The sequence below is a fragment of the Cherax quadricarinatus genome, chromosome 26 (genome assembly GCF_038502225.1).
Source record: "Cherax quadricarinatus isolate ZL_2023a chromosome 26, ASM3850222v1, whole genome shotgun sequence".
NCBI lineage: Eukaryota > Metazoa > Arthropoda > Malacostraca > Decapoda > Parastacidae > Cherax > Cherax quadricarinatus.
In genome coordinates, this window is record NC_091317.1 from 8,584,248 (window position 1) to 8,611,304 (window position 27,057).

Below are 27,057 nucleotides of genomic sequence, written 5' to 3' on the forward strand. Positions count from 1 at the left end.
CTGTCCAACATTTAGAACTTTGCATTTGTCAATATTAAACTGCATCCGCCACTTCTCTAACCATTGCGTCAGTCTATTCAAATCATCCTGGAGTGCTCTAATGTCCTCGTTAGAATGAATTGGACGGCCTATTTTGGTGTCCTCAGCAAATTTGCTTATTTCGCTATTTATTCCCTCATCTATGTCGTTTTTGTAAATTGTGAACAACAACGGGCCCATCACTGACCCCTGAGGAACACCGCTTGTGACGTGCCCCCATTCTGATTTCTCCCCATTTATGCAAACTCTGCTGTCTATTTGTCAGCCATGCCTCTACCCAGGAAAAAATTTCTCCTATTCCGTGTGCCCTAAGTTTCCTCAATAGCCTCTGGTGTGGAACTCTATCGAAAACCTTACTGAAGTCCATATACACAATATCATATTCATTACCATGATCTACCTCCTCAAACACCTTAGTGAAAAAAGTTAGTAAATTCGTAAGACAGGAACGCCCCTTTGTAAAACCGTGTTGAGAATCATTAATCAGTCTGTGCCTGTCAAGATGGCTTCGAATTGCTTCGGCAATTATTGATTCCATAAATTTTCCCACTATGGAGGTAAGGCTTATTGGTCTATAGTTCGAAGCCAAGGACCTGTCACCTGCCTTGTAAATAGGTATTACATTTGCCATTTTCCACTTATCAGGCACTATGCCGGTTTGTAGTGATATGTTAAAAAGATTAGCCAAAGGTATGCTGAGTTCCTCTTTACATTCCTTTAACACCCTTGCAAACAGTTCATCAGGACCTGGGGATTTGTTAGGTTTTAAGTCTGCCCGAAATGCCTAGCCATGCTAGGTGTTCTAGTGGCCCCCTCTGTAATTAGTATTTTAAAACATGTAAATCACACAATATCCAAATTCTGTAAACTCAGCATTGTAATCCTTGTAGAGAATAAACTTGATTTTATTTTATTTGATTTGATAAATAAAAGGTCCTACCCCACACAATGCATTATGGGTAAAGCAAATTTCTGACCATGTGAATGGTTTAAAATAGTGACTCTGAGGTGTTGTTTCAGATGGTTTTTATGGTTTAATTAGCTGTTTCTTGGTACCATTTGATAGAATGGAAGACATTCTACTGAAAAAGAGATGGTTTAGGTTACTCTAAGAGACCTGAAGTAACTTGAAACTTAGCTCAAAGTAAGCAGAAATATTCTATGTTTTTCTGGTTTTCCTGAGAATGAATAAGGTTCCACTTCAACACTGTCTGATTCAATTATTGGGACACCGTAAAAAATGACCAATCATTTCTGGTATATTTTATTATTATTTTTCTGTGATTTTGAATTCAAAATGCAAGGCAAGTGTAATACAGTGGAACCCCGGATTTCGGCCATAATCTGTTCCAGAAGGTTGGCCTAAATCTGAAAAGGTCGAAAACTGAAGTAATATTTTCCCATAAGAATTAATGTAAATACCATTAATCCATTCAAGACTCCCAAAAATATTAACAAAAAATACATTTTTTAAAGATTAAGTATAGTTTTACATACAGAAAAAATGAGAAATAAATATAAAGCACAAATTTTAATGATAAATGAACATTACATACCTTTATTGAAGACTCTTGTTGGCATATTAAAGAAGTTGAAGAGGGGAGAGGGAGTTGGAAATCCTCCTCCATAAGAACTTCAGGTATCAAAACCCTCTCTTGGGTTACTACCCTTCTTTGTCATTTACAGTAGGACCCCGCTTTACAACATTTCGCTTTACGGCGTTCTGCTAATACGGTCATTTCAAATTATGCCCAAAACTCTCTATACAGCTCCTCCCACCTGACTTTCTAATACGATCACCGCGCCCCACCTGGTTTGTTTACATTCTATGTGAGATCGGTAAGCACTATGTCTCTCAAATTTCAAGTGTTTTTAAAAGTTATTTTATATATACTCTGATAATTATACTTATGTATACCTGTACCTAAATAAACTTACTGTGCTGGCGTGCAGGTACACATTAAAATCAGTAAGAGTGTCTTATGTCTCAAGACGCCATATTAGTAAAGATAATAATCACCGAGTCTCATTAACCTTTCAGGGTCCGTCCCGTAGATCTACGGCTTTGCGTTCAGGGTCCAAACCGTAGATCTACGTCATGAGCTCAGCTCACTCTGATAAACTGTGAGTGGTACACTTGGGCCTAGATATGAGAGAATACATCTATGTGGTATGTGTGCACCACATAAAACAAATCCTGCAGCACACTGTGTATAATGAGAGAAAAAACTGAAACCAAGATTTTCGATTAAAACAGCAAATTTGCAGTGTTTTTTCGTATGTTTTTTTATAGTTGTATTTGCAATTTCTTGGTCTCATTTGATAGAATGGAAGACATATTACAGAAATAGAGAGGATTTTGATTGGTTTTAGCACTGGAAATGGCTTGAAACTGAGCTCAAAGTAGCGGAAATGTTAAATTTTTGCCGATGTTCAAGAGTAAACAAACGACCTCACACGTCTAATACACGCCAGCTGGTGGGTCAAATATACATTCACAAATGTGGTGATGATATTTATACAATTATTACAATATTGCATAACAGTAAATCTTCTATTTTTTGGTGTGAATAAAAATTTATTATGTGAATAAAAAATCAAAATGGGATTTATTTGTAAAGCCTCAAAACGTAACTAATGAACCGAGGAAATGTTAGTTTAGTGCCAGGAATGCCTACATTGTTTATTCTGGACGCTATTTTGAAATTGGAATATTTTGAACTTTGTGTTAAATTGGCCAAATTACCAATTTCCGATCACTTTATTTTGTAGCTGAAACAGTTGACTTGGCGATTTCTTGTTCTCAATCGATAGAATAGAAGTAATACTAGTAAAATAGCTAAGAATTTGGTCGACTGGAATGGTGTAATTGGCCTAAAATGGAAGTCAAAGTTGGCAAAATCGCTGATTCGTAAATATCGCTGACACATCAAAATTCGCGAGAGCATAATTTCGTCAATTTTCCATAAAATTTCGTACTTTTTGTTTTATTACCTTCACAAAAAGATTCTCTACCATTTCATAAGAAAAAATAACAAATTTTTTTTTGGAAAATTCTTGGACACTGTTAGGGCCCCCTGCCAAACTAGCGGTTAAATAGTTAACCTGCCGGCCGGCAGTACCACTGGGTACGTCATAAAACCCATTGTGGGGACTGCTGAGCCGGCCTTAGAGCATTAAGTACCTGAACACCTAACGGTACGCATCTAAGCAGTATGTACCTGAACACCTCACGGTACGCAGCTAAGCATTAAGTACCTGAACACCTCACGGTACACATCTAAGCAGTAGGTACCTGAACACCTAGTGGTACACATCTACTGGCTTTAGCAGCATTATGTACCTGAACACCTCACGGTACGCATCGAAGCAGTAGTTACCAGAACACCTAATGGTACACATCTACTGGCAGTAGAGTATTCTACTGGCTTCTACTGATTTTAGAAGAAGCGCTCACCGCTGCTCACTGAGTCTGTTGGCCTCAGTTATTTGACGGCCGCATTCAGTGAGCTTGCAACATAGTGTGTGCTGCATCGGACCACCTTGCGGTGTGTCAACTGGTCTTGAAGGCGGTAGATAGTACTCACCAGACCATCTTACGGTGTACTTCTACCGGCCTTAGAGAGTATTTACAGGACTACCGGTGATGTCTGCGGACTCGCCGCCTATGCTGGTCAACTGTGGGCCGGAGTCATCGGATGCTGTTTAGTGGGACATTACATGAAGAAAAGGTTGGAGTGTTACACTGAACTGGGCTAGGACTGTAGTGTGACACTTAAGCACGTATGATGGAGTGGAACACTGAGATATGCTACAGGACTGTAGTGGAACACTGAGAAGAAAAGGGTGTCGTGTGACACTGAAGATGGCCTGGTTGTAGTGTACATTGAATAGTGTCATATGACTGGCCTCGACAAAGACGCTATGCGGGTAGTGTGACGCAGAGACAAGGGTGTCAAGTGTGACACGGTTGCGAAAGTGTGCGTCATTACACGGAAGAAAGGGTGTCAAGTGACACAGTTGAGAGGGAGCGTCACAACACACCACGGATAAGTATCGTGAGAGACACGGAACGCCATAAGGAGTTGATTGTAATTTATTATTTTAAATGTTACATAATTTATTATTTTAGCATAGAGATATATATACGTATATAGTGACACAGTAGTGTCAAGAGAGTTGTACCCTGTGTAGGGTCAGGAATTATTTATAATTTTAAATGCTAATTATAATTTATTATTGTAACCTGTATATATTATCAGATGTTTATTAGTTCAAATACCTCTAGACCAAAGATAGTTGATTTTTATATTAAAAAATTTATTTATTTTAATGTCTATTTATGTATCCCGAACTCTTTATTACAAAATGAGTAAACCTACCGAATCGAATCGAATCGAAGAAGACGAGAGCTGTCGTAAGATGGGAAGGAAGAAGGATAAGGAAGGATGGAAATAACTGGAAAAGGATGGGGAGGAGGGGAAGAGGAGGAATCAAGGCAAGTGGCCCAACCACTTTGGGACATATGGTACAAAAGTACTTGAGACGTAGATAGAGAGGCTTGACTGATGTCATTACTTGGCTCACTAGGAGAGGATGGCGAAGGCAGTGGTAGGAGCTGGGAGTGTCAGAAGGCAGCAAGCAGGATGAGTTGGTTATGGTCTTAAACCGTTTATCAGTGCGGTAAATTGTTTTCGAGAGAGTTGTATCACACTTATGGGAGAGCTGTAGTAGTATTCGTTGGTTTGGAGTTGGTGGAGTATCTGGTTGTAGGTAGGGAATGGTCTTTCTTCGCTTTGGTACGATACAGTGTTGTCTTGGAGATGTTGGATGAGTTCTAGGCGAGTCATGCTTGCAGGGTATAGCCTTGTGGTGTAGAATATGAGTCCTTTGTGTTTAACCCATGGTGTTCCAGGTAATCGACGTGAGTTAAGTAGAGAAGGCGGTGGTGGAGTAGAGGAAGGTAGTGTTGCTTCGTTTTCAACTTCAGTAGACGAATTAGAAGATGTTTCTGGTGGTAAGGCTTCTAATTGGTTGGATTCAGTGAGAGGTGGTGGCGGTGGAGGCTTCTCATTGGTCGTTGTTGGATTGACGTCACTAGTTGGTGGTGTTGATGGAACTTCTGCAGAAAAGTTGGCGATTAAGTTTTTGGTGAATTTGAGAATTTCTTCAGAAGGTGGAAATGTAAATGAAGGCATGTTATTTAATGCAAATAACTCGTTGATGGTAGAGTTAAATGATCCAGGTACATCCATGTTTTGCATATGAGCGTATAGTAGACAGTAGTGAATCTTTGTTTCGTCACATGTTGGAGGAGTGATGGTATTGGTGGTGGTGGAGGCGGGCTGAGTAGATGCTTGAAGTAATTTTGTAGTGTCTGCTTGTATTTTTGCAATTGCTGCATACGTTGGAGTGTTGCTAGTAGGTTTTTTCTTTGCTGCATCTTGTGTTTTCTTCATAATATCCTTTCTTGTAGGACATTTTGCTGCCAGTGTATGGTGATCATTACTCTTGCAGTTTAAGCACGCTGGTTGTGTTGGAGCAGCAGTGGTGCAGGAACTGACCATCTTAAAATAACTTTTTTGTAATAGACACTGGAGCACCACTTCAGATTTTGGCCTTGGACCCTGAAGGGGTTAAATGTTGTATATTATGTTAATATACATATTTTCATTAATCCATCTATGATATTTTTACAAAATTATATAATGACACGATACATAACATATAAAGATGATAAATACACCCCACAGTAGAATAAATAAACATAAATATGAGATGTGGTAGCCAGACGACTTGTACGAGTGACGCCATATTAGTAATGATAATAATAATAATCACTGACTGACATTAAATGTTGTATATTATGTTAATATATGCATTTTCTTTAATCCATGTATGATATTTCTTCAAAATTATATAATAAACACAATATATAACATACAAAGATGATAAATACACCCCACAGTAAAATAAAATAAATATATTATACATTGTTATGCTACAGATTTGTTACTATATGCTTCTTATTTGAAATACTCATTTGTACTTCATGTTGTAATTTGTTTACTGTAATTTTTACCACTGAATATATCATTTATAAGTTAATCTTAAGTTACTTTTAAGCCTTCCCATAATGCTCTGCATGCAAGGGGCTTTTGGCATGTACACCCAGTCACTATACAGTGGAACCTTGACTTACGAGTTTAATCTGTTCCAGGAGCTAGCTCGTAACTCGATTTTCTCGTATATCAAATATCAAATTAATTTTCCTCATTTAAATTAACTGAAAAGCCATTAATTCATTCCTGCGCTCTGGAGAGACAAGAAAAAATACTTGAATATGACGCTATTATCAATTGTTCGGCTTCTTTATCTATCACAATTTATCTAGTATGACATAAACAATATACAGTGGACCCTCGCATAATGCTATTAATCCGTTCCTGAGAGCTCAATGTTAGGCGAAATTATCGTTAGGTGAATGAATTTTCCCCATAAGAAATAATGGAAATCAAATTAATCCGTGCAAGACACCCCAAAGTGTGAAAAAAAAAAAAATTACCACATGAAATATTAATTTTAATACACACAAACTGAAGAAGACACACTCAGACATAGCTGTCTGAGGGTGATTTTCATCCATAAAGGTTTGCACTTCAAGCCACATTGCACATATTTCCTTAATCTTTGAAGTAGGCAACTTCTTCAATTTCTCTCTCCCCTCCTCCGAAGCAGTTTCCTCAGGTCTGGCCTCTTGCTGTTGAAGTTGATCTAGCAGCTCATCGGTGGTTAGTTCTTCATTGTCCTCCACCACCAACTGTTCCACATCCTCCCCGCTAACCTCCAACCCCAAGGACTTCCCCAATGCCACAATTGATTCCTCAACTGGCATACGCCTCTCAGGGTTAGCCTCAAATCCTTAAAAATCCCTTTTGTCTACACATTCTGGCCACAGTTTCTTCTAAGCAGAGTTCAAGATCCTCTTAGTCACTCCCTCCCAAGCCTTACCTATAAGGTTTACACAATTGAGGATATTAAAGTGATCTCTCCAAAACTCTCTTAGAGTCAATTGAGTTTCTGAGGTCACTACAAAGCACGTTTCAAACAGCTTTTGTGTACAGTTTTTTGAAGTTTGAAATGACCTGCTGGTCCATGGGCTGCAGGAGAGGAGTGGTATTAGGAGGCAAAAACATGACCTTAATGAAGCTCATGTCCCCACAAAGTCGCTCTGCCAAGTCTGTAGGAAGACCAGGGGCATTGTCTAACACCAAGAGGCACTTAAGGTCTAATTTATTTTCAATTAGGTAATATTTCAGTGGGGGCAAATGCTTGGTGTAACCAGTCATAGAAAAAGTCCCTAGTGACCCATGCCTTACTGTTTGCCCTCCACAGCACACACAAATTATCCTTGAGGATATTCTTTTGCCTGAACGCTCTGGGAGTTTCAGAGTGATACACTAATAAAGGCTTCACTTTGCAATCACCACTAGCATTGGCACACATTAACAGAGTAAGCCTGTCTTTCATAGGCTTATGTCCTGGGAGTGCCTTTTCCTCCTGAGTAATGTAGGTCCTGCTTGGCATTTTCTTCCAAAACAGGCCTGTTTCGTCACAATTAAACACTTGTTCAGGTTTCAGTCCTTCACTGCCTGTGTACTCCTTGAATTCCTGCACATATTTTTCAGCTGCTTTGTGGTCCGAACTGGCAGCCTCACCATGCCTTATCACACTATGTATGCCACTATGCTTCTTAAATCTCTCAAACCAACCTTTGCTGGCCTTAAATTCACTCACATCGTCACTAGTTGCAGGCATTTTTCTAATTAAATCCTGATGCAACTTCCTAGCCTTTTCACTTATGATCGCTTGAGAGATGCTATCTCCTGCTATCTGTTTTTCATTTATCCACACCAATAACAGTCTCTCAACATCTTCTATCATGTGATCTCTGTTTCGAAAACAAAGTTGCACCTTTGGCAAGAACAGCTTCCTTGATTGCCGTTTTCTTGGACACAATAGTAGCGATGGTTGATTGGGGTTTACTATACAACCTGGCCAGCTTGGAGACACATACTCCACTTTCATACTTAGCAATGATCTCTTTCTTCATCTCCATAGTAATTCTCACCCTTATTCCTGTAGGGTTGGCACTAGAAGCTTTCTTGGGGCCCATGGTCACTTATTTTGTAGGTGCAATCACTAAAAATGCTGTAATAATACGAAATGTTCCAATTGTATGCTTGGATGTTACCGCGGAGGCTGGCTTGTAAACAATGCCACCGGCAGGACATGTGAGGCTGGCTCAGGCCGCACATAGACGAGTCTCAGACGAATCGCTTTGAGCGAGTTTTTTAGCGCTATGCGAGGCAAAATTTAGCGATAAAATGTAACGCTAGGCGGATTTAACGTTATGTGATGCCAACATTAGACGGGGGCCCACTGTAGTCACTAATAAACATAATGAAATTGATATTGTCCATGTGTTGTGCTAGAATGAGCTAAAGTACAACTAGGTATAAACTATTACTATAAAAAAAAAAAAATTGCAAGTGGCACCAGACTCACTCTTGTAATTGCACTAAGGTCTAATATAATGAATTTATTGTTGTCTATGTATTGAGCTAGAATGAGCTAAAGTACAACTAGGTATAGTTAGTTTAGGTGTTGTCTATGTATTGAGCTAGAATGAGCTAAAGTACAACTAGGTATAAACTTATAATATAAAAATACAAATTAAAATGGTACTTGCAATTGCACTAGGGTCTGATTGTGTGAGTTTCGTCGAGTCATCCATGGGATTCTGGCACTACCCATTTTTTCTGGCATGACCCCTAAACTGAAAAGGAACAGTAAAATTTTGTTCAAATTGTGATCAGTGTCTAACCAAATTAGAATGTTTCAGAGTTCTGGCTTCTGAAACATAAAACATGCCCTTATGTGGGAAAAATATTATGCAGACTTAATTTTCTGTTATTCACTGGTTTTAGGTTCGGTGGTCCCTGAAGAACATAACCGCCTGCAAATTTGCAGGAACAACTGTATATAAATTAGTAATATCCTGTACATCTTCTGTGTGAAAAGTTTATATTGGGTTTAGTTTCAGTATTTAATGATTATCTTTTGCTGTATATATACATGTACTGTCATTATTGTTATCCAGTTTCCCGGTCCTGTACATATTGTACTCGCCTTTTTTTTTTTTCTTTTTTAACAAACGAAATTTAGTAAAAACTTTAAGGAACTGTTAGTTTTCACTGTTATGAAGTAGCATACAATTTCTTGCAGTGCCACCTATGAGTGCCTGGGAGATGCCTACTTGGCTCGTGGTGCTCACACAGCTGCTCTCAAGGTGTTTACTTATGCATCACAACTGAATCCTGGAGCACTGTACCCTCTGTACCAGATTGCTCATATTAAACAAGTATGTATGTATTGTTGCTGGTGTTGCTTCTTCTTGTAACAGGTATTGTTAATTAAGCTTCAGTAGCTGCAGCTTATTAGGCTTTTGTTTATTCAAAAATTTCTCACCATGCTTCCAAGAATCTCAAAGAATCATTAATTTCTGACTTGTATCCTGATAAACATTCATTATTCCTTGTTTCCAAATATACACACATAATCTCCCTATTATGCCATTTAATTGCATGAGATATGTGTGAGCATTTCTGGCAAGATAGGTATTGAATAAATGATGTGAATGTGTTTCGTAAAAGAAACTGTTTATGCTAAAGAAAATTCAGTTGAACATTCATTCTTAAAATTACGTGATTTAACTGGATTGGCTTATTCTGTTTGTTCTTTGATATATGCAGATATATGAATGCATGACATTATGCTACATAAGGAACTAGGAACAAGGAAGAATACTCTTTTTTTTTTCAACAAATCGGCCGTATCCCACCGAAGCAGGGTCAATATGAAATAATTTAGTAATGTTGAAAAAGATGGTTAAAAAATCAAGAGGTGCTTGGCAAGTATGATTGCATAGGAGCTTATTTACATTGCATGCTGCAAATTATGCATAGAAATAGGCACCACATAGAAGTAAATTTGCATAAAGCAGAACTATGTGAAGTGAGAGAACCGGTATTTTCTGTGTTTCTTAAAATTTCTAGTCCTGTAATACAGTGGTACCTCAGGATACGAACCTAATTTGTTCCAGAAGGCTGTTAGAGTACCGAACGAATTTGTTCCCATAAGGAATAATGTAAAGTAGATTAATCCATTTCAGACCCCCATAAATACACTTACAAAAGCACTTGCAAAAATACACTTACATACAGCCTCTCCTCACTTAACGATGGAGTTATGGGCCAAAGACCCCGTCAGTAAATGAATTCGTCGCTAATCGAGGAATCACCCCTTACTGACACTTCAAAAGTGTCACCACTCAAAATTAAAACGTTCAGTTTTGTGTTTGCTGTGAAATTCCTTTCAATTTGTTTATTATTAACTGTAATACAACATGAAATAGGTCAATGACTTACTTTCGAGATATTCCAGGAAATGCGTGCATAGCTGATTACTTTTTTTTTTTTAAATGTCACTTTTCAGTCTTTGCATAGGGTAAGAGTGATCTTCTATACTTACCCTTCAGGATTGTGATGTTTTCTGTAATGGTTGCGGTTACTTTTTTTTTTTTATCCCTCCCTGCCCTTCAATACCTTTCTATATAATTTGTTTTTATTAATTTGGGCATTTTATCACGCTTCTACGTTATTTGTTATACCTAATTTTATTCTAGAATAAATATGATAGGTAGATAACCTTTATTGATAGTAATAGTATAATTATACAATACATGTATTTAATAGTACCATAAGCTTACACGTCCATACGTCATGGTGAAATATGAGTTACTGAGAGACACTACTCGAGCCTTCTCCCTCTCTCTCGTGTAGCCCAGCACACCCTCCAATACCTCTCCATAAATGTCAGTTTTTATTAATTTGGGCAGCTTAATCATGCTTCCACTGCCTAGTTATGGCTTGAAATCCTGTTGATGCTTTCACTGCCTCTTTCACTCTATCTTTATCCTTCAAGATAGTGGAAATGGTAGAATGCGCCAGCTTCAAGTCATCGGCTATGATTTGCACTTTCTTACCAGCTTCTTACTCATTTATGATCTTCATTTTCACCTCAAGATCGAGAGCCTTCCTTTGTTGGCGTTTCCTTCAGTTGAAGTGAAGATCTTCATTTTTGCTGACATATTGTACTATGGGATGCACAATAAAGTGCAAATTTGTACAAATATGTAGTCTTGGAGTCAGTGAAAGCTAATGTACTGAGTGGCTGTAGGAAGGAGTCTGAAATACTTGATGCTTAGACGCTGTGCTGCCTGTTTCCACGACCCGAGTTCTCGTATGGCATAAAATAGACTAGTGGGAGAATCTGAATGATTAAACTCACTGAACATGTCAATGGTAATAATAATAATAATCACCCTAGGTAGTAGATTGGTAGACAGCAACCGCCCAGGGAGGTACTACCGTCCTGCCAAGTGAGTGTAAAACGAAAGCCTGTAATTGTTTTACATGATGGTAGGATTGCTGGTGTCTTTTGTCTGTCTCATAAACGTGCAAGATTTCAGGTACGTCTTGCTACTTCTACTTACACTTAGGTCACACTACACATAAATGTACAAGCATATATATATGCACCCCTCTGGGTTTTCTGCTATTTTCGTTCTAGTTCTTGTTTATTTCCTCTTATCTCCATGGGGAAGTGGAACAGAATTCTTCCTCCGTAAGCCATGCGTGTCGTAAGAGGCGACTAAAATGCCGGGAGCAAGGGGCTAGTAACCTCTTCTCCTGTGTATATTACTAAATGTAAAAGGAGAAACTTTTGTTTTTCCTTTTGGGTCACCCTGCCTCGGTGGGATACGGCCGGTGTGTTGAAAGAAAGAATAATAATCGCTCTGGAATGGTTTAAATGTCATACGTTTGGTAGCTAACATTTAAACCACTCCAGAGCGATTATTATTATTATTATTATTATTATTATTATTATTATTATTACAGTGGAACCTCAAATTTTTTAATTAATCCATTCCAGAGAGTGTGACGAAAGTTGAAATTACGAATGTCGAAACCATTTTCCCCATAAGAAATAATGTAAATCCAATTAATCCGTTCCAGACGGGATGTTTAGTAAGTTTAATTTTAACAACCGTAGAATTGACTGAGAGAAAATCAATCAAGAGCTATCAGACATACCCTGGGAATCAGACATGAGCACCCTAAATTCCCACCAGTGCCTAGAGAAGCTGAATACAGAACCATTGAGGAAACTCAGAAGATCAGATATAGAGAAAGAGCGTAGGAGATGGTACAGAAGAAGAAAACTGGTTACTGAATTGGTTAAAAACACAGATATGCTACGACAGAGGAAAGATAGACTTAGCCGAGAGATCACTGAATTAGAGCAAAAACTTAGGATGTCATACCTCACAGAAGTAGTACGAAGGGAACAAAGGGCGATACAGGGTATTGAAAGACACCCACAATATTTCTATTCCTATGCAAAATCTAAGCTAAGAACTACCTGTAGAATTGGACCACTACTGAGAGGAGACTCGTATACTGACAATGAACAAGAAATGAGTGAAATTCTTAAAGAACAGTATGAGTCGGTGTTTAGCAAGCCACTAAATGACAGCAAGGTAGAAAATGCAGAAATGTTTTTCACTCCAGAAGAAGGCCGCGCAGACTAACTAACTGACATTAGTACAAATCCCATAGTTTTCGAAAAAGAAATAGAAAACATGCCCACTCACTCAGCACCTGGACCAGATTCATGGAATGCTTTGTTTATAAAGAAATGCAAAGTACCACTAGTACGAGCCCTCAGTATTATTTGGAGAAAGAGCTTAGATCTAGGTGAAATATCGGAGGCCTTAGAGTGCAGACATAGCTTATTTGCATAAGGGAGGTAGTTGGGCACTAGCTACAAATTACAGACCAGTAGCCCTAACTTCTCGCATCATAAAAATCTTCAAAAGAGTGATGACATGGCAGATTACAAATTTCATGGAGCAGCACTACCAACATAACCCGAACCTGCATGGTTTTAGAGCAGGACGATCATGTCTGCCACAGCTGCTGAACCATTATGACAGAATTACAGAGGCATTGGAAGATGACCAAAATGCAGATGTGATTTACACAGATTTTGCAAAGGCATTTGACAAATGCAATCATGGAGTGATAGCGCACAAAATAAAGACCATGGGCATTACGGGGAAGGTAGGCAGATGGATTTTCGGCTTCCTAACACACACAGCACAAAAAGTAGTAGTGAACAGGGCAAGGTCCAGCATCAGTGAGGTCAAAAGCTCCGTGCCCCAAGGCACTGTCCTGGCACCTCTGCTGTTTCTCATCCTCATAGCAGACATAGACAAAAAGTCCCGGCACACTTTTGTATCATTTGTAGATGACACTAAAATAAGCATGAAAGTCACTACAGCAGAGGACACTGACAAAGTACAGAAAGACACAAACAGGGTTTTCCAGTGGGCAGTGGAAAACAACATGATGTTCAATGGTGACAAGCTCCAGCTGCTTTGGTATGGAAAGAATGAAGAACTCAATAGGAACACTATATACAAAACTCAAGAGGGTCACCAAATAGAACGTAAGGAACACGTAAAAACCTAGGAATAATTATGTCATCGGACCTTTCTTTTAAAGACCATAACAAGACAAAGATCACAACAGCCAGGAAGATGACGGGATAGGTATTGAGAACTTTCAAAACAAAGGAAATAATGCCGATGGTGACACTCTTCGCTTAGAATATTGCTCAATACTGATGACCCCGTTCAAAGCAGGAGAAATATTGGAGCTGGAACAAATACAGAGATAGTTTACGGCTCACATTGAGCCTGTAAAGCACCTAAACTACTGGGAATGCCTGCAAGTCTTGAACATGTATTCATTGGAGTGGAGGAGAGAGAGATACATGATAATATATACCTGGAAAATACTTGAGGGCCTAGTCCCAATACTGCACACTGCCATAATAACATACTGGAGTGAGAGATATGGGAGGAAGTGTAAAATAAACCCAGTGATGAGCAGGGGTGCGGTGGGGGCATTAAGGGAACACTGTATCAACATCCGGGGTCCTAGACTATTCAACATCTTACCAGAAGATATCAGAAACATGGCTGGAACAAGTGTAGAAGCCTTCAAGAGATAACTGGACAAGTATCTTCACTAGGTGCCAGATCAACCAGGCTGTGATGAATATATGGGGCAGCAGGCCTCCAGCAGCAACAGCCTGGTTGACCAAGCAAGCACCAGACAAGCCTGGCCCATGGCCGACCAGGCTCAGAGAGTAGATAAACTCTCGAAACTCTTCAAAGGCATATCAAAGGTAAGGTATATTGCTAATGTTCTATTACACAGTGGACCCTTGGTTAACGCCTTTAATTCATTCCAGAGAGCTAGCCTTTAGCTGATTTAGCCTTTAACCGAACTAATTTTCCCCATAAGAAATAATGGAAATCCAGTTAATCCGTTCCAGACACCCAAAAGTATTAAAGGGGTAGGGGTCGGCCTAGGAAGGGTTGGAGGGAGGGGGTAAAGGAGGTTTTGTGTGCGAGGGGCTTGGACTTCCAGCAGGCATGCGTGAGCGTGTTTGATAGGAGTGAATGGAGACAAATGGTTTTTAATACTTGACGTGCTGTTGGAGTGTGAGCAAAGTAACATTTATGAAGGGATTCAGGGAAACCGGCAGGCCGGACTTGAGTCCTGGAGATGGGAAGTACAGTGCCTGCACTCTGAAGGAGGGGTGTTAATGTTGCAGTTTAAAAACTGTAGTGTAAAGCACCCTTCTGGCAAGACAGTGATGGAGTGAATGATGGTGAAAGTTTTTCTTTTTCGGGCCACCCTGCCTTGGTGGGAATCGGCCAGTGTGATAATAAAAAAAATAAAAAATAATTTTTATTTACTTGAAATATACATTTCCCTACACAGCAACGAATGGTACATGCAATATAAACAATAATTAAATGCCACTTACCTTTATTGTGGAGTTGTTGTTGAGTGATGTGCCAGCAGCAGGGGAGATTCAAGTTTGCTGTTGTTTGGAAGGGGAATCCCCTTCCATAAAGACTTCAGGTAACAAGTCCTTTTCTGGGGTTACCTCCCTTCTTGGTTTTTTAATGCCACTAGGACCAACTTGAGTCACTGGACCCCTGTCGCACCAAAAATCTGTCCAGAGAGCTCTGTTTCTCATGTGCCCTTAGGATTTCCCTAAAATGGGACACAAGAGTGTCATTGTACATGTTGCCAATACGGCTTGCAACAGCTGTGACAGGATAAAATTCATCCATAAATGCTTACACCTTAATAAATATTGTACACATTTCCTTAATCCTTGATGAAGGCAACTTCCTCCGCCTCTCTTCCTCCTGCTCTGAAGCACATTCCTGAGCTGTGATCTGTTGCTGTTGCACATCAAGCTCTTGCAGGTCTGCAGCGGTTAGTTCTTCATCGTTGTTATTACAACCCAGGAGCCCCAAAGGCCTGTTATCCTGGGTGTAAAGGGAGCAAAATAAACACAGCAGAAAAACTTTTGACTTACATTATCCTTCACCAATTTAGAACAGAAGTATGTACACTATATACACTATGTACAACAATAGGTATTAGTGCACTCCACGGTAAGCAAGGCAGAATAGAAGCCACTAAAGAGCAGACAGTGCTTCAACCAGCTCTAGAATGGGAATGACAAGGGCAGACGGGTGAGTGGTACCCATATCACCTCTGCGATTGCCAAAACCATCTTCTCATTGGCTGGAACCTGGGTACTGATTGAGTGATGGGGCCCCATGATCAACCCTTAGCCCCTGGTTTGCTGGTTGGGGGAGATAGCCTGTCAATGAGGGTGTGTACATGCGCTGAATAAAGGTTACGTACTCTTTGCATGTCACACCCCCGCCCTAAGAAGGCTCAGGATTAGGCTCCCACCTCCCAGTGGTAACCATACCGCCATGGCACCAAATAATGGGACCGCCTTTCTCTCAACCATCCAACTCTTAGATAGAGCTCAGCTTTTTTCATGACAAAAAGCCAAACCCTAAACCCAGAGCGAGACAGCAGACAGTCGGGCTAACATAGGTCCAAGACACGGGCGGATGGTAGCCAGCGTCCCCTCACTAAAAAAAAAAAAAAACCCACACTAGGGGGATAAAAAAAAAAAGAACTTGAAAGGGGTTACCACAGGTAACCTAACATCCTAACCTAATAAATAATTATAATTATAATATAGAGTAACATTGTTAGACTCTAGATAAAGAGTCTGCCAACATACTTTCTTTGCCGGCAATGTGTAATATTCTGAGAGAGTAGGGTTGCAGTCGTAGATTCCATCTCATGAGCCTCGTATTGTGGTTCTTCATGGCTTGGAGATATACTAGAGGGTTGTGATCGCTGTAGACAGTGACCAACTGCGAAGTCTGGCCCACGTAAACATCAGAGTGCTCCAAAGCCATTACCAGCGTGAGGGCTTCTTTTTCTGTGGTAGAGTAAGGCCTCTGATGCGGCTGGAACTTAGCAGAGAAGAAGGCTACAGGCTGCAACTCCTCGTCCCCGTTTTGCAACAGTACTGCCCCAACCCCAGACTCACAAGCATCAACCTGTAATGAGAAAGGCTTGGAGAAGTCTTTAGGCAAAAGAATGGGTGCAGTACACAATAATCTTCTTGCTTTATCAAAAGCACCTTGACACTCTGGGGTCCAATTAAGGGGAACTTTGTGACTGGTAAGAGGGGCTACAGTATCTGAGAAATTCTCTTACAGAATCTTCTGTAAAACCCTATCATGCCTAGGAAACGTTGAAGAGATTTCCTATCATGTGGAACTGGATAATCTTTAATGGCAAGAACTTTAGCAAATTTAGGAGCAACTTTACCACTATCTACTTCATGGCCTAGAAAAGTAAGTGGCCTGGCCAAAGGAAGACTTAGATAAATTAACAGTTAAATGGGAACTCTGAAAGGTCTCAAAGAGAGCCTTAAGTCTAAATAGGTGTTGATCCCAAGTATCAGACACCACTACAATATCATCCAGGTATGCTGACGTGCCTTCAAGTCCTTTAATAGTTTGATGGATAAGTTTCTGGAATGAAGAGGGGGGACCGGGAATTTTGGATTGCCGGGGGATGCCCTATCCTCTACCCGGGGGGGCCCGGTTTCCCGGCACGGGTGTATTTCTGAAGCCACCTTTTGATTCCGGGGGCCAAGGAGGTATGCTTTGGGGCGGTTTTCCCGGCCCTTTCTCTTTTTTGTCCACCGGGTTTCAGAAATGGGGGGGCTATCCGGATTCCCGGGGTTTTTTTGGGGCAAGGGGTGGGGAAAGGCAGGGGTTCCATGCTGCATCGGGCGTTTATTTGGGGTGCTGACCCTCGGGCGGAGGGGAGATTTTTTGGCCCTTTCATTCCTCCTGGGGAACTTTTCCCCCCAAAACCCCTTTTTTTCTTTTTTTTTTTTATTTTCTTCTTTTTTTTTTTCTTAAAAAACAAAAAGAAAGAAGTAACCCAACCAGGGGCACCCCCAGTCCATAAAACCGCACCCCCCGGGCCCTTTTTGGATACCGCACCCCCGCTCGGGACTCCCCCCTTTTGGACCATTTTAACACCCCTCATGCCTCGACCCTTGTTTGGGCTTTTCCCCCCCCGGCCAGGTACTGGGGCCCCTCGACTGACCCCCTTTCATTTATCTGCCCTTCCCCTTCTGACTTTTTTTTGGCCTCCCACTGTTAAATTTTTAAAATCGCCCCCCGCTCCACATCAGACCAACTCTGGTCCCACCCCTAAACGAAAACGAAATTACCTGCTGATGATACTTCCCCCTTTCCCGCTTTTCCCAAAAAAGATCGACAGTTTTTTCCACTACCTTTCCACGCCATTTTCCCAGCCCGGTAAAATGGAAAAATTTTTCCCCCACGACCATTTCCCTTTTACCCCCCCATTTTCCCCAACTAGGCGGGCCCCCACCCCATCTTGGAAAAAGATATTTCTTTCATGTTTCAAGAGCGAACCGCGCCACCGCACAGAATGCTACCCAGGTTCATGAGTTTCCTTTTCCCATATCGATTGTTCCTGTAACTATTGAAAAGCATCATTCCTCAATTTTTGTAGTGGTACCCACCTTTTCCCCTTTCATACCATATTTCCCAAAAAAATTTTCCCGGAATGTGGAATTGACATATTTGAACAGTTAGAACTCCAAGAACCCCAACCTTCAAGGAAACACTTACGCTTTTTCCTGCCTGCGGGCGGGAGAATACCTAGAAATGGCTCATTTAACCTTTTGGGACAGCCGGGGAACTCCCATCCTCAGTTTATGTGGAAACATCGACAATTTCAAAAGGTGATTTTTTACCCCGAACAGGGGAAAATTTTTGGGGCATTTGGCCATCCACAAATATTGAAATTTCATCGAATGCCCAGTCTGGGGTGCCGATGACCATTCAAATCGCCTTGCAATCAATCCCCCTTTTCCCTTAATTGCCCGGAGGTCACCCTTTGGGGGATTTTGAAAAAGTCATTTAAACGAAAAGAAAACCCCAAAAATTTGAGGCAGAAGGTCCCCTTTACCAGGGGCAGTTTCCCCCCTTTCCAAGGGAGACTACCCTCATTTTTTTACCCCTGTTTAAAACACCCCCACTTCTGGTACCCCATCTTCTGCACCCCAATTTCGGTTTTACCTCCCTGGGGCCACCTCGAAGCTTTTTTGTTGTCCTGGGCCCAGACGCCCTATTTCCCAACGCCCCAGCCTGATTTTTGTTTCTTCGTGTTCTCCCCACAAGCCCTCAGCGCCAAAGACCCTCGTATAACCCCCCCCAAACCGTCCCTTTTCTCAAAAGTAAAAAAGGTCCAAAACCCCCCACCCATCTTCCACCCCCTCATTTTCCCTTTCCCCTGTCCCTGTACCTGGTTCTCCCCCCTCACTGGTTTTCCCGCAAGTGTAGAGGCCCCCTCCTCCTCCCTGAAACCCTTCCTCCCTGTTCCCCCCCGGTTTCCTTCCCTCGCCCCCTTCCACGCCCCCCAGCCTCCCCCCTTCCGCCCCCCCTTGGTACAGTCCAACAGTTCCAACTTTACCACCCTTTCTCCCTTTTTAATATTGTCCCCCAAAAGACGCCCTGAATTCTGAAACATTTAAGCAATTCTGAATATATTGCAAAAATCAAACCATCAATGGCCCTGATCCCCCCCCGGGCTTCCTTCTCCCCTCTACCCATCTGCGAAACCCTTCCTTTCTTAACAGCGCACCCCCTTTTCGCTGTTTTGAACGTTTTCCCACGCCTCCGATGTGGATTTTTCAAACCCCCCAGTCTGTAGGAACCCTTTACCTGTGGATTTGGTTTTTTTTTAACTACCAATCAGGGCCCCCTTTTTACAGTGGAATATATGCCCCCTCGGGGGAAACCAGGGTACGGGCTTTTCCCCCCATTTTTCCCCCTTTTGGGTTTTGGCTACGGGAAACCCAAAAATTTCCCCTTTCTGGTTATTCTCCCATCTCAGGCTATAATTTATTGTATTCTTCAGACCCTTTTCCCGGGAGGGGGACCAAAGGGTGCCCTTCTTCTACGCACGGGAACCCGACCATCAGCTTTTTATATCCCCGGGGTTTGCTAACCCCCGGACCACTGATAGGGGGTATACGCCTGTTTTTTATACCCTCTCCCTTCTGACATTATCTTTTCCCGGATATTCCCTTTTTTGTTTAAATTTCCATCACCACCGGCCCCCCGGTGATTTTAATGCCCCCCCTTTCCCTTTGGGGGGTCTCACTGTGATTCCGGGGTTCCCATTGTTGGGCTTTTTTTGCCACCCACCCTCCATGTTTTAAATACAGGCCCCTACACCCTTTTTGGGATCCCGGATCACACTCTCTCTTGCATCGACCTCTAAACTGCTCTTCCTCCCCGGGATTGGGATTTCCCTTTTGGCCTGTTTTTTCCCGGGATTTGGGAAAAACAGTGATCTTTTCCCCAAATCATTTTTACGCCCCTTCATTTCCCCCCCTTTTGCATCCCACGCTGGAAAGGATCGGGCAAATTGGAACCTTTATCAAAACCAACTTTTTTTAAAGGGTTTTTTCTTTTCCCCATCGGAGCTTTAGCCCTCTTTCTCGCCCCCCCTTTTTTAAACCCGCAGCCAAAATTCTAAAACCCCCAAACTTCGGGCAGGATTTCAGAAATGCCTTCGTGGTCTGTTTTGGTCGCAGTACGTTTTGGAAACCCCGCTGCATGGGGAAAGGACCGACAATAGAACCACAGGGGATTTTTTGAATTTAAGCAGAAGGCGGATGGGCCCAACCCGGGTATCCGGACGTTTAAAGGGACTTGCTTGGGAGATTATGTTCCCCCCCATCCCCCCGTTTCCCCAAGGAGTGCAGTCGGGAAAAAGTATGAAAAATTTAAAACCCCTCCCCCGGCCCCTGTTCGGGGCGGGCCCGGTGTTGATATAGAAAAAACCCACTAGATGCCCAATGAAATTGGCAATCATCGGGTCCGTTTTTCCCAAACCCATCTATGCCCTCATTTTTTTCCCTCAAAGCTCCAGAGAGTTGGGCTTTTTGGACCTTTTCTCCAGAGAAAACATATAATGTCCCTTTTTCACTTCAAGAACTGGGGGAACACTCTCAGCTTCCCGACTAACAGGGGGCCCCAAATTTCAATTCAGGGGTACAACATTTACATCAGTCACCCCTTTGAACCTATTACGTTTCATAACTTTTTTGGGTCACAAGGAGTTCTTCCACAGCTGTGGAAATCCCATTGTTCCCTTTTTCCCGCAAAACCAAGCACTACGGACATAAAACCCTCCCACTATCGCCCCTTTTCCCTTTTCCAGGACCCGAAAAAGTGATGGAACGCCTAGTTAAAGACGCTAGGTGTGGGATTTAGAGACACACAACCCGTCTCTCCACCAAATGGTTTCGTAAAGGACGCTTACCATAGACCCCTTTCTACGCTTGGGTACGGGGGGTTCGTAATGCCTTTTAATAACCACCTTTGGGTTTTTGCCATATTTTTTACCTTGGGGAAGGCATATGACACAACTTGGGAGGTAAATAGGCCCAGGCCCACCTCAGGCCTTCAGGCACCACCATCCTTCGAACTTTTTAACCAATTTTGTTTAAAAAATTGCCCCCCTGACTTTATCCAAACTAAGGGTCCCCCCGGGGTGTTTTTACACAACACTTTTTCCCTTTCATTTAAAGGCCTCAGTTTTTCCCATCAAAATTTGATCATCGCCTATGTTTATGACTTCCTTTTGCCTGTGCATGCGCTTCTGACTGTCACCTTTTTACAGTTTTCTCCAGCATGGCGACCTGGCCCCAAATTGGGGTACTAACACTGGGTTTAAATTTTCCAACCAAAAAACCCCCCAAATTACTTTTTTAGACGCCTGTCATCTCCCCATCATCCTTTGTACCCATGGCTCCCGGGGGCCCCGAACGTGGGAAAAGCCCGGGTTTTTGGGCCTCTCTTTGATCGAGGTTATCCTGGGAAAACCCCACATTTCCTTTTTGGGAAAGGAACCCGCCGCCCGGGTGGGAAATTCCCTAAAACCCCCTTGTCATTTTATGGGAGCTGATCGCCTTTAAACCCCCTTCCCTTTCATTCCCCCCTTTTTTTCTTATCGAAAAATTGATTATGGTGACCAGATTTATTCAGCGGGATCTCCTGCTACCCTTTTAGCCCAACCCCCTTCACCCAAGGGTTACGTTATGCCCTTTTTGTTCTTCTTCCCTCGGTTTCCCAGAAACCTTTTAAAGGTCCTTCCCTTTTCCGAAAGCTGATTTCCCATTGCTCCTTTTCTTTTGTACACTTCATGATCTCCCAACCCTTTCCCTTTATGGGGAAAGGTCACCGATATTTGTAGACATTCTTTTTTTTTGGGTTTCCCCCCTGTTTTCTTTTCCCGGCCCCCCTTCTTCCCCTTTCCGGGCCTTTTTCCTTCTTCAAAACCCCAACCTTTTTCGGTGGGATCTCACTTTTCCTACCCCTTTGGGGAAATTCCAGCCGTTCGAGGTCGTTTTTTTTTCTCCCCTTGGGGTCAAAAACCCAATTTTTCTGCCGTCGCCCCGCTTTTCATTTTTTTGGGCCAATTTCACTCTTTTCTCCCCAAGTGTGTACACAGTTGGCCCCCAAGTCTTCCTATGGGAGGGGTTTCCCAAACAAGGTTTTCCCAAAGCCCACAAGGGGATTTACCATCTTTCGGCCAGTATTTTTTCCGCTGGGAAATTTTATGCCATCCCCCAGCACCATCCACCATCAAACCGGTTATCATTTGTGGGTTTTTCCAGACTTTTTTTTTGTGCTTTTAGGCTAACAAGAAATTTTATAAATCACCCCTTTTGTTCCGGATTCCCAATTTTTACGCCCCCCATCTTTTTCCAACAAAAAATGTTGTTTTTGTTGGGGCCCCGGTCAGGGGACGGGCAGGCAATGAACAGGCAGACATTTTCCATGTTCCCCAAAAACATGACCTACCAGTTTATGTAGAGGGATTCCATTTTTGGGCTATTTTGCTGGGAATCTTCCCAACTTAAAACCCCTAACAGAAGTTTGGTTTTACTATGCCTTTCAAAAAAACTTCAATCTATTAAACCAAAAGAAGGGCCGCCCTTTTTATCACCAGTGTCAAGGGTTTGGGAGACTACTTTTTCCCGCAAGGCCATACTCGCCCTTTCTCATGGGTATTCGGAGAGGGCCCGTTCTCTTGGGGAATTGTTTTTCCATTATCAGTCGGGGGCCCTTCTGTTGGACTGCCCACTTTTTTTTAACAGCAAGAATTTACCTCCGCTGCCGCCCCTTTTGGGCTGCTGGCCTCTTTACCCTTCCCTTTTTGCGATTTGGGCCCACCTTTTATCCAGGGGAAATCTCATTTACTTTTTTTACAGCAACTGACTTTTCTTCACAAACTCTAATACCCCCGCCCTTTCTACTTCAATCTCTTGCTTCCCCCACCCCCGACATCCCCTGCCCCGCTTTTTTTCTGAACTCACGATCATCCCTCCTCCTTTGCTATCCAAAAAACCCCCACTCTTCCTACCCCTGCAGCGCCATACCCTTTTGGGTTTGCCCCTTTTTTGATTATAATAATAATAATCTGGCCGGGTTTTTCCCCGGATACTGGTTTTCGAAAAACCATGTTGAGGGGGTTTTTCTCACCAGGGTGGACCATAAGTTTAGGGGTTTGGGGCACCAGGGACTTAGTTGGGTTTACCGATGTTCCCCCCCTCTGGTTTGGGACTTCATCCTCCAAGGTTGGGGCATTTTCTTTTTGCCAGGTTTTTGAAAAAGAGATGGGACCGCTGACAAGGAGGGTTAATTTCAAAAATGGCCCAACCCCGACTGCCTCCAATGCAGTGGGGTTTAAACTGGGGTCCAGCAGATTGTCAACCAGGGAAAATAATAATAAAATTAAACTGCCCAACCCCGAATAAGCTGCACAAGATCACAAGGAGCAAAAACCACTTGTTTTATACCAGCTTTAAAAACTTTGTTCCCGGGGCGCACAAAATCAACCAGGGGTTGACCTGTTGGGCTGCCTAACTTGAAGAAATTTTTTTATACTAGCTGGGAAAATGTATATGTTCCCCAAAAATGTGGGCTTCACCCTTTTTAATCGGAAAAAACGCCAAAATTTTAAAACTGACGAAAATGTTTTGGGCCACCCAAAAAATGCTGTGGGGAACCAACGACGCCCAATGCTGTTCCGGCCCCCTTCTTTCTTTTAGCCTGATTTTTTAAAAAAATTTTAAAAATTTTTCTGGGTTTGCCCATTGACGGGGGGGAAAAGCTGACTGCTTGAACCAAAATCATTTAAAAATTTGGGAAAAATTCCTTCCCCTTTTTTTTTCCCCACAAACCCTTCCCTTTGGGAAAACCCCTCTGCCCTTAAATTGCTCGGGAATTTTTTCCAGCTCAATGCCAACAACCCCTTTATTCTCCCCTTTAGACAACCCCCGCACTAGACTGAAGGGGCCCATTTTCACCCTTTTCCCAGAAAACACTTATTTTGCCCGAGAGGAGGAACCCACGGGCCCCCTCCCCCCCAAAACCCTTCGGGGACGTTAACCCCAACGCGGGGTGGTTTGGGTTTATAATCCCCAAAGGAAAAGGGGAATTTCCCAAAAATGCTGTAGGGACAAAAGGCAAGGAAAAAAGACGGCCAACACCAGACGCCTGACTCCGCCTTTGGTGGATACCCCCAAAGTATAAGTTATTTGCTATGCAAGGGCCCAAGAAATCCAAGAACATCGGTTTTTTTGCAGAACACGTTTTTTATGCACAGACGGTTGAGAATACGATGGGTTATGAGGTGGATACACAAAGCAAAGCTGATGCAAATTTTAATGGTAAAATTTACCAAAGGGAAATAAAACACCAAAAAGCTTTGTAGCGAAATTTTTAAAAAATTATACAATAGCAAGGCTAAAATTTTTGCAAGGAAAATTTACATGCAAAGGTTTTAAAATGTTTAAAAAACCCCAAAAGCCAAAAGCAAGCTTTTTAAAAGCCCCTTGCTTTCCCGCGCCACCCCAGGGTCAACTCGGGGCCCAAGTCCAGCTCCAGCCTCGACAGGTTTCCCATATTACAACCCCGGGGTCCTAAAGGCCTGTTATCCTGGGTGTAAAGGGGGCAAAATAAACACAGCAGAAAACTTTTAACTTATATTATTTATGCACCAATTTAGAAAGAAGATGCACTATATACACTATGCATCAATAGGTAATTTGTGCACCCAACGTAAGCAAAAGGGAGAATAGGACTAGGGGGAGAGACCCGTCTTCAACCAGGGCCCCCAGAATGGGGAAAGACAGGCAGACGGGGGGAGGGATCCACATCACCTCTTTCAATTACAAAACCATTTTTCTCATTGGCTGGGAAAAAGGGACTGATTGAATGACGGGCCCCATCGGGGCCCGCCCCCCCGCCCTGGTTTGCCGGGGGGTTGGGGGAAAAATAGCCCAAAAGGGGGGGTGTACATTTCCAATAAAGGTTGATTTTTTCATCCCCAGTCGTTTGCAATTCCTTCCCATCCCCACCCAAAAACCCCCAAAACCCATTGACTTCCCCAGGGCACAATAGCCTTTCCCCAACTGGTATAGGCTCCTGGGGGGTTTAGCCCCAAACCCTTAAAATCCCCTCTTTTTAAAATTTGGGGCCCCAGTTTTTCCAAGCAATTCAAAAAATCCTGCAAGTCACTTCCTTTCCCCAAACCTTTTCCTTAAAGGGTTTTTGCAACTGGGAAAATAATTTTGATCTTTTCCAAAAAATCTCTTAGGGTCAATTTTAGTATCTGAGGTTACTTTAAAAACTTTTTAAACACCCGGTTTGGAGAGTTTTTTAAGTTTGAAATGACCCCGGTTTGGGCCATTTGGGTGAGGAGAGTTGTATTAGGAGGCAAAAATTTTAAATTCAAAAGAAACTCCCCCAAAAATTTTCTCCCTTTCAAGTCGTGAGGATGAGCAGGACATTGTCCATTACCAGGAGGCACTTGAGGAAATTTCCCTTTTTCCCAAGGAATTTTTTTACAGGGGGCCAAAAAACACCATAAAACCAGCCCCTGAAAATTTCCTAGTGACCCATACCTTAGTGTTTGATCTCCACATCCCCATAAATTTCCCTTTATATTGTTTTTTTGAATGTTTGGGGGTTTGAGGGATAAACCCCTTAAGGCTTCCCTTTGGAATCACCATTTGCATTACTAATAACATTAATGTCAGCCTTTTCTTTTATAGGCTTATGTCCTGGGGAGTGCCTTTTCCTCCTGGGGTAATGTGATCCTGTTTGGGATTTTCTTCCAAAACAGGCCTGTTCATAACAATTTAAAAAACTTGTTCAGGGTTTTTTTTTTCAGTCTCTATGTAATTCTTTAAAGTCCTGCCCTATTTTTCAGCCCTTTTTTCTGAACTGGCAGTTCACTATGCCCCATCACACTGTGTGCCAATTTTTCTTTAAAATTTTCCCCAAAAAGCCTTCTGGCCCAAAATTTTCATCAGCAGCACTATTTGGAGGCATTTTTTTTTAGCCCCTTTTTACTGTCCAAACCCCATTCTAATTTTATTCTATGTTTAAAAAATTTTTTAAAAAAAAATTTTTTTTTATGAAATAATAGAGAATCTTTTTTTCCCCCTTTTGGGAATGACACCAAAAACGAAAATTTTGGGCAAAAATCACGGAATTACGCCCCGGGGAAAAAGGGGGCTTCACATATTTCGTTTTAATTTTGGCCGAATTTTAGCCCTGTTTTTTGGGCCCAAATTTCCTTTTTTCCAGTTGACCAAAACCCTTTATTTTTTTTAGAACTCCACTTTTTTATCAATTGAGACAAGAAACTGCCTATTTACCGATTTAATCCCCAAAAGTGGTTTTTAAAATTCAAGGCCAATTTTTATGCAAATTAAAAAAAGATACCAAAATTTTAAAAAAGGGGCCAAAAATAAACAATGTAGGCATTCTTTGGACTAAAAAAACATATCCCCTGTTTTATTAGTCATGTTCTAGGCTCCTTATATTACTTTTTTCTTTTCTCTTTATTTTTTTTTTCATACAAAAATACAAAAATTTTCTGTTATGCAGCTACTGATTATTTAAAAAAAGGTTTTAAATAATATCAGTGCACTTTTGAAAGAATATTAGACCCCCCGTTGATTTTGTATTGGGTGTTGGTGGGTTTGGTTATTTTTTGAACATTGGTAGAAATTTGGGAAAATGAAAAAAATTTTGCTTTCTTGGGGTAATTCAAGATTTTTTTTCATCGGGAAAATAATCAAAAACATCTCGTTTCTTTCAGTATGTTTTTCCATTTTATCATTGGGGACCATAAAAATGAATACAAAGATAAATACTATACTAAAATACACCCCCAAAACGGGTTAACCAAGAAAACTGCTTTTTTTTTTCTTTTCACTTGGGGCTGCAGGATTTTTTATGTGATGACACTTTCCACACAGACCCATTCTCCCCACATTTGGGGCCCACCCGCC

General features: G+C 41.8%; 1 protein-coding gene across 1 annotated transcript in view; it reads left to right on the forward strand.

Annotated features, from left to right (window-relative positions):
- The window catches only part of LOC128691606 (superkiller complex protein 3), a 288,629-nt gene that overhangs the window by 113,525 nt on the left and 148,047 nt on the right, over positions 1 to 27,057 (forward strand). The window contains exon 12 of the mRNA XM_070088954.1: positions 9,328 to 9,463. Within this exon, the coding sequence (XP_069945055.1) occupies positions 9,328 to 9,463 (136 nt within the window). The remainder of the gene's footprint in view (positions 1 to 9,327; positions 9,464 to 27,057) is intronic.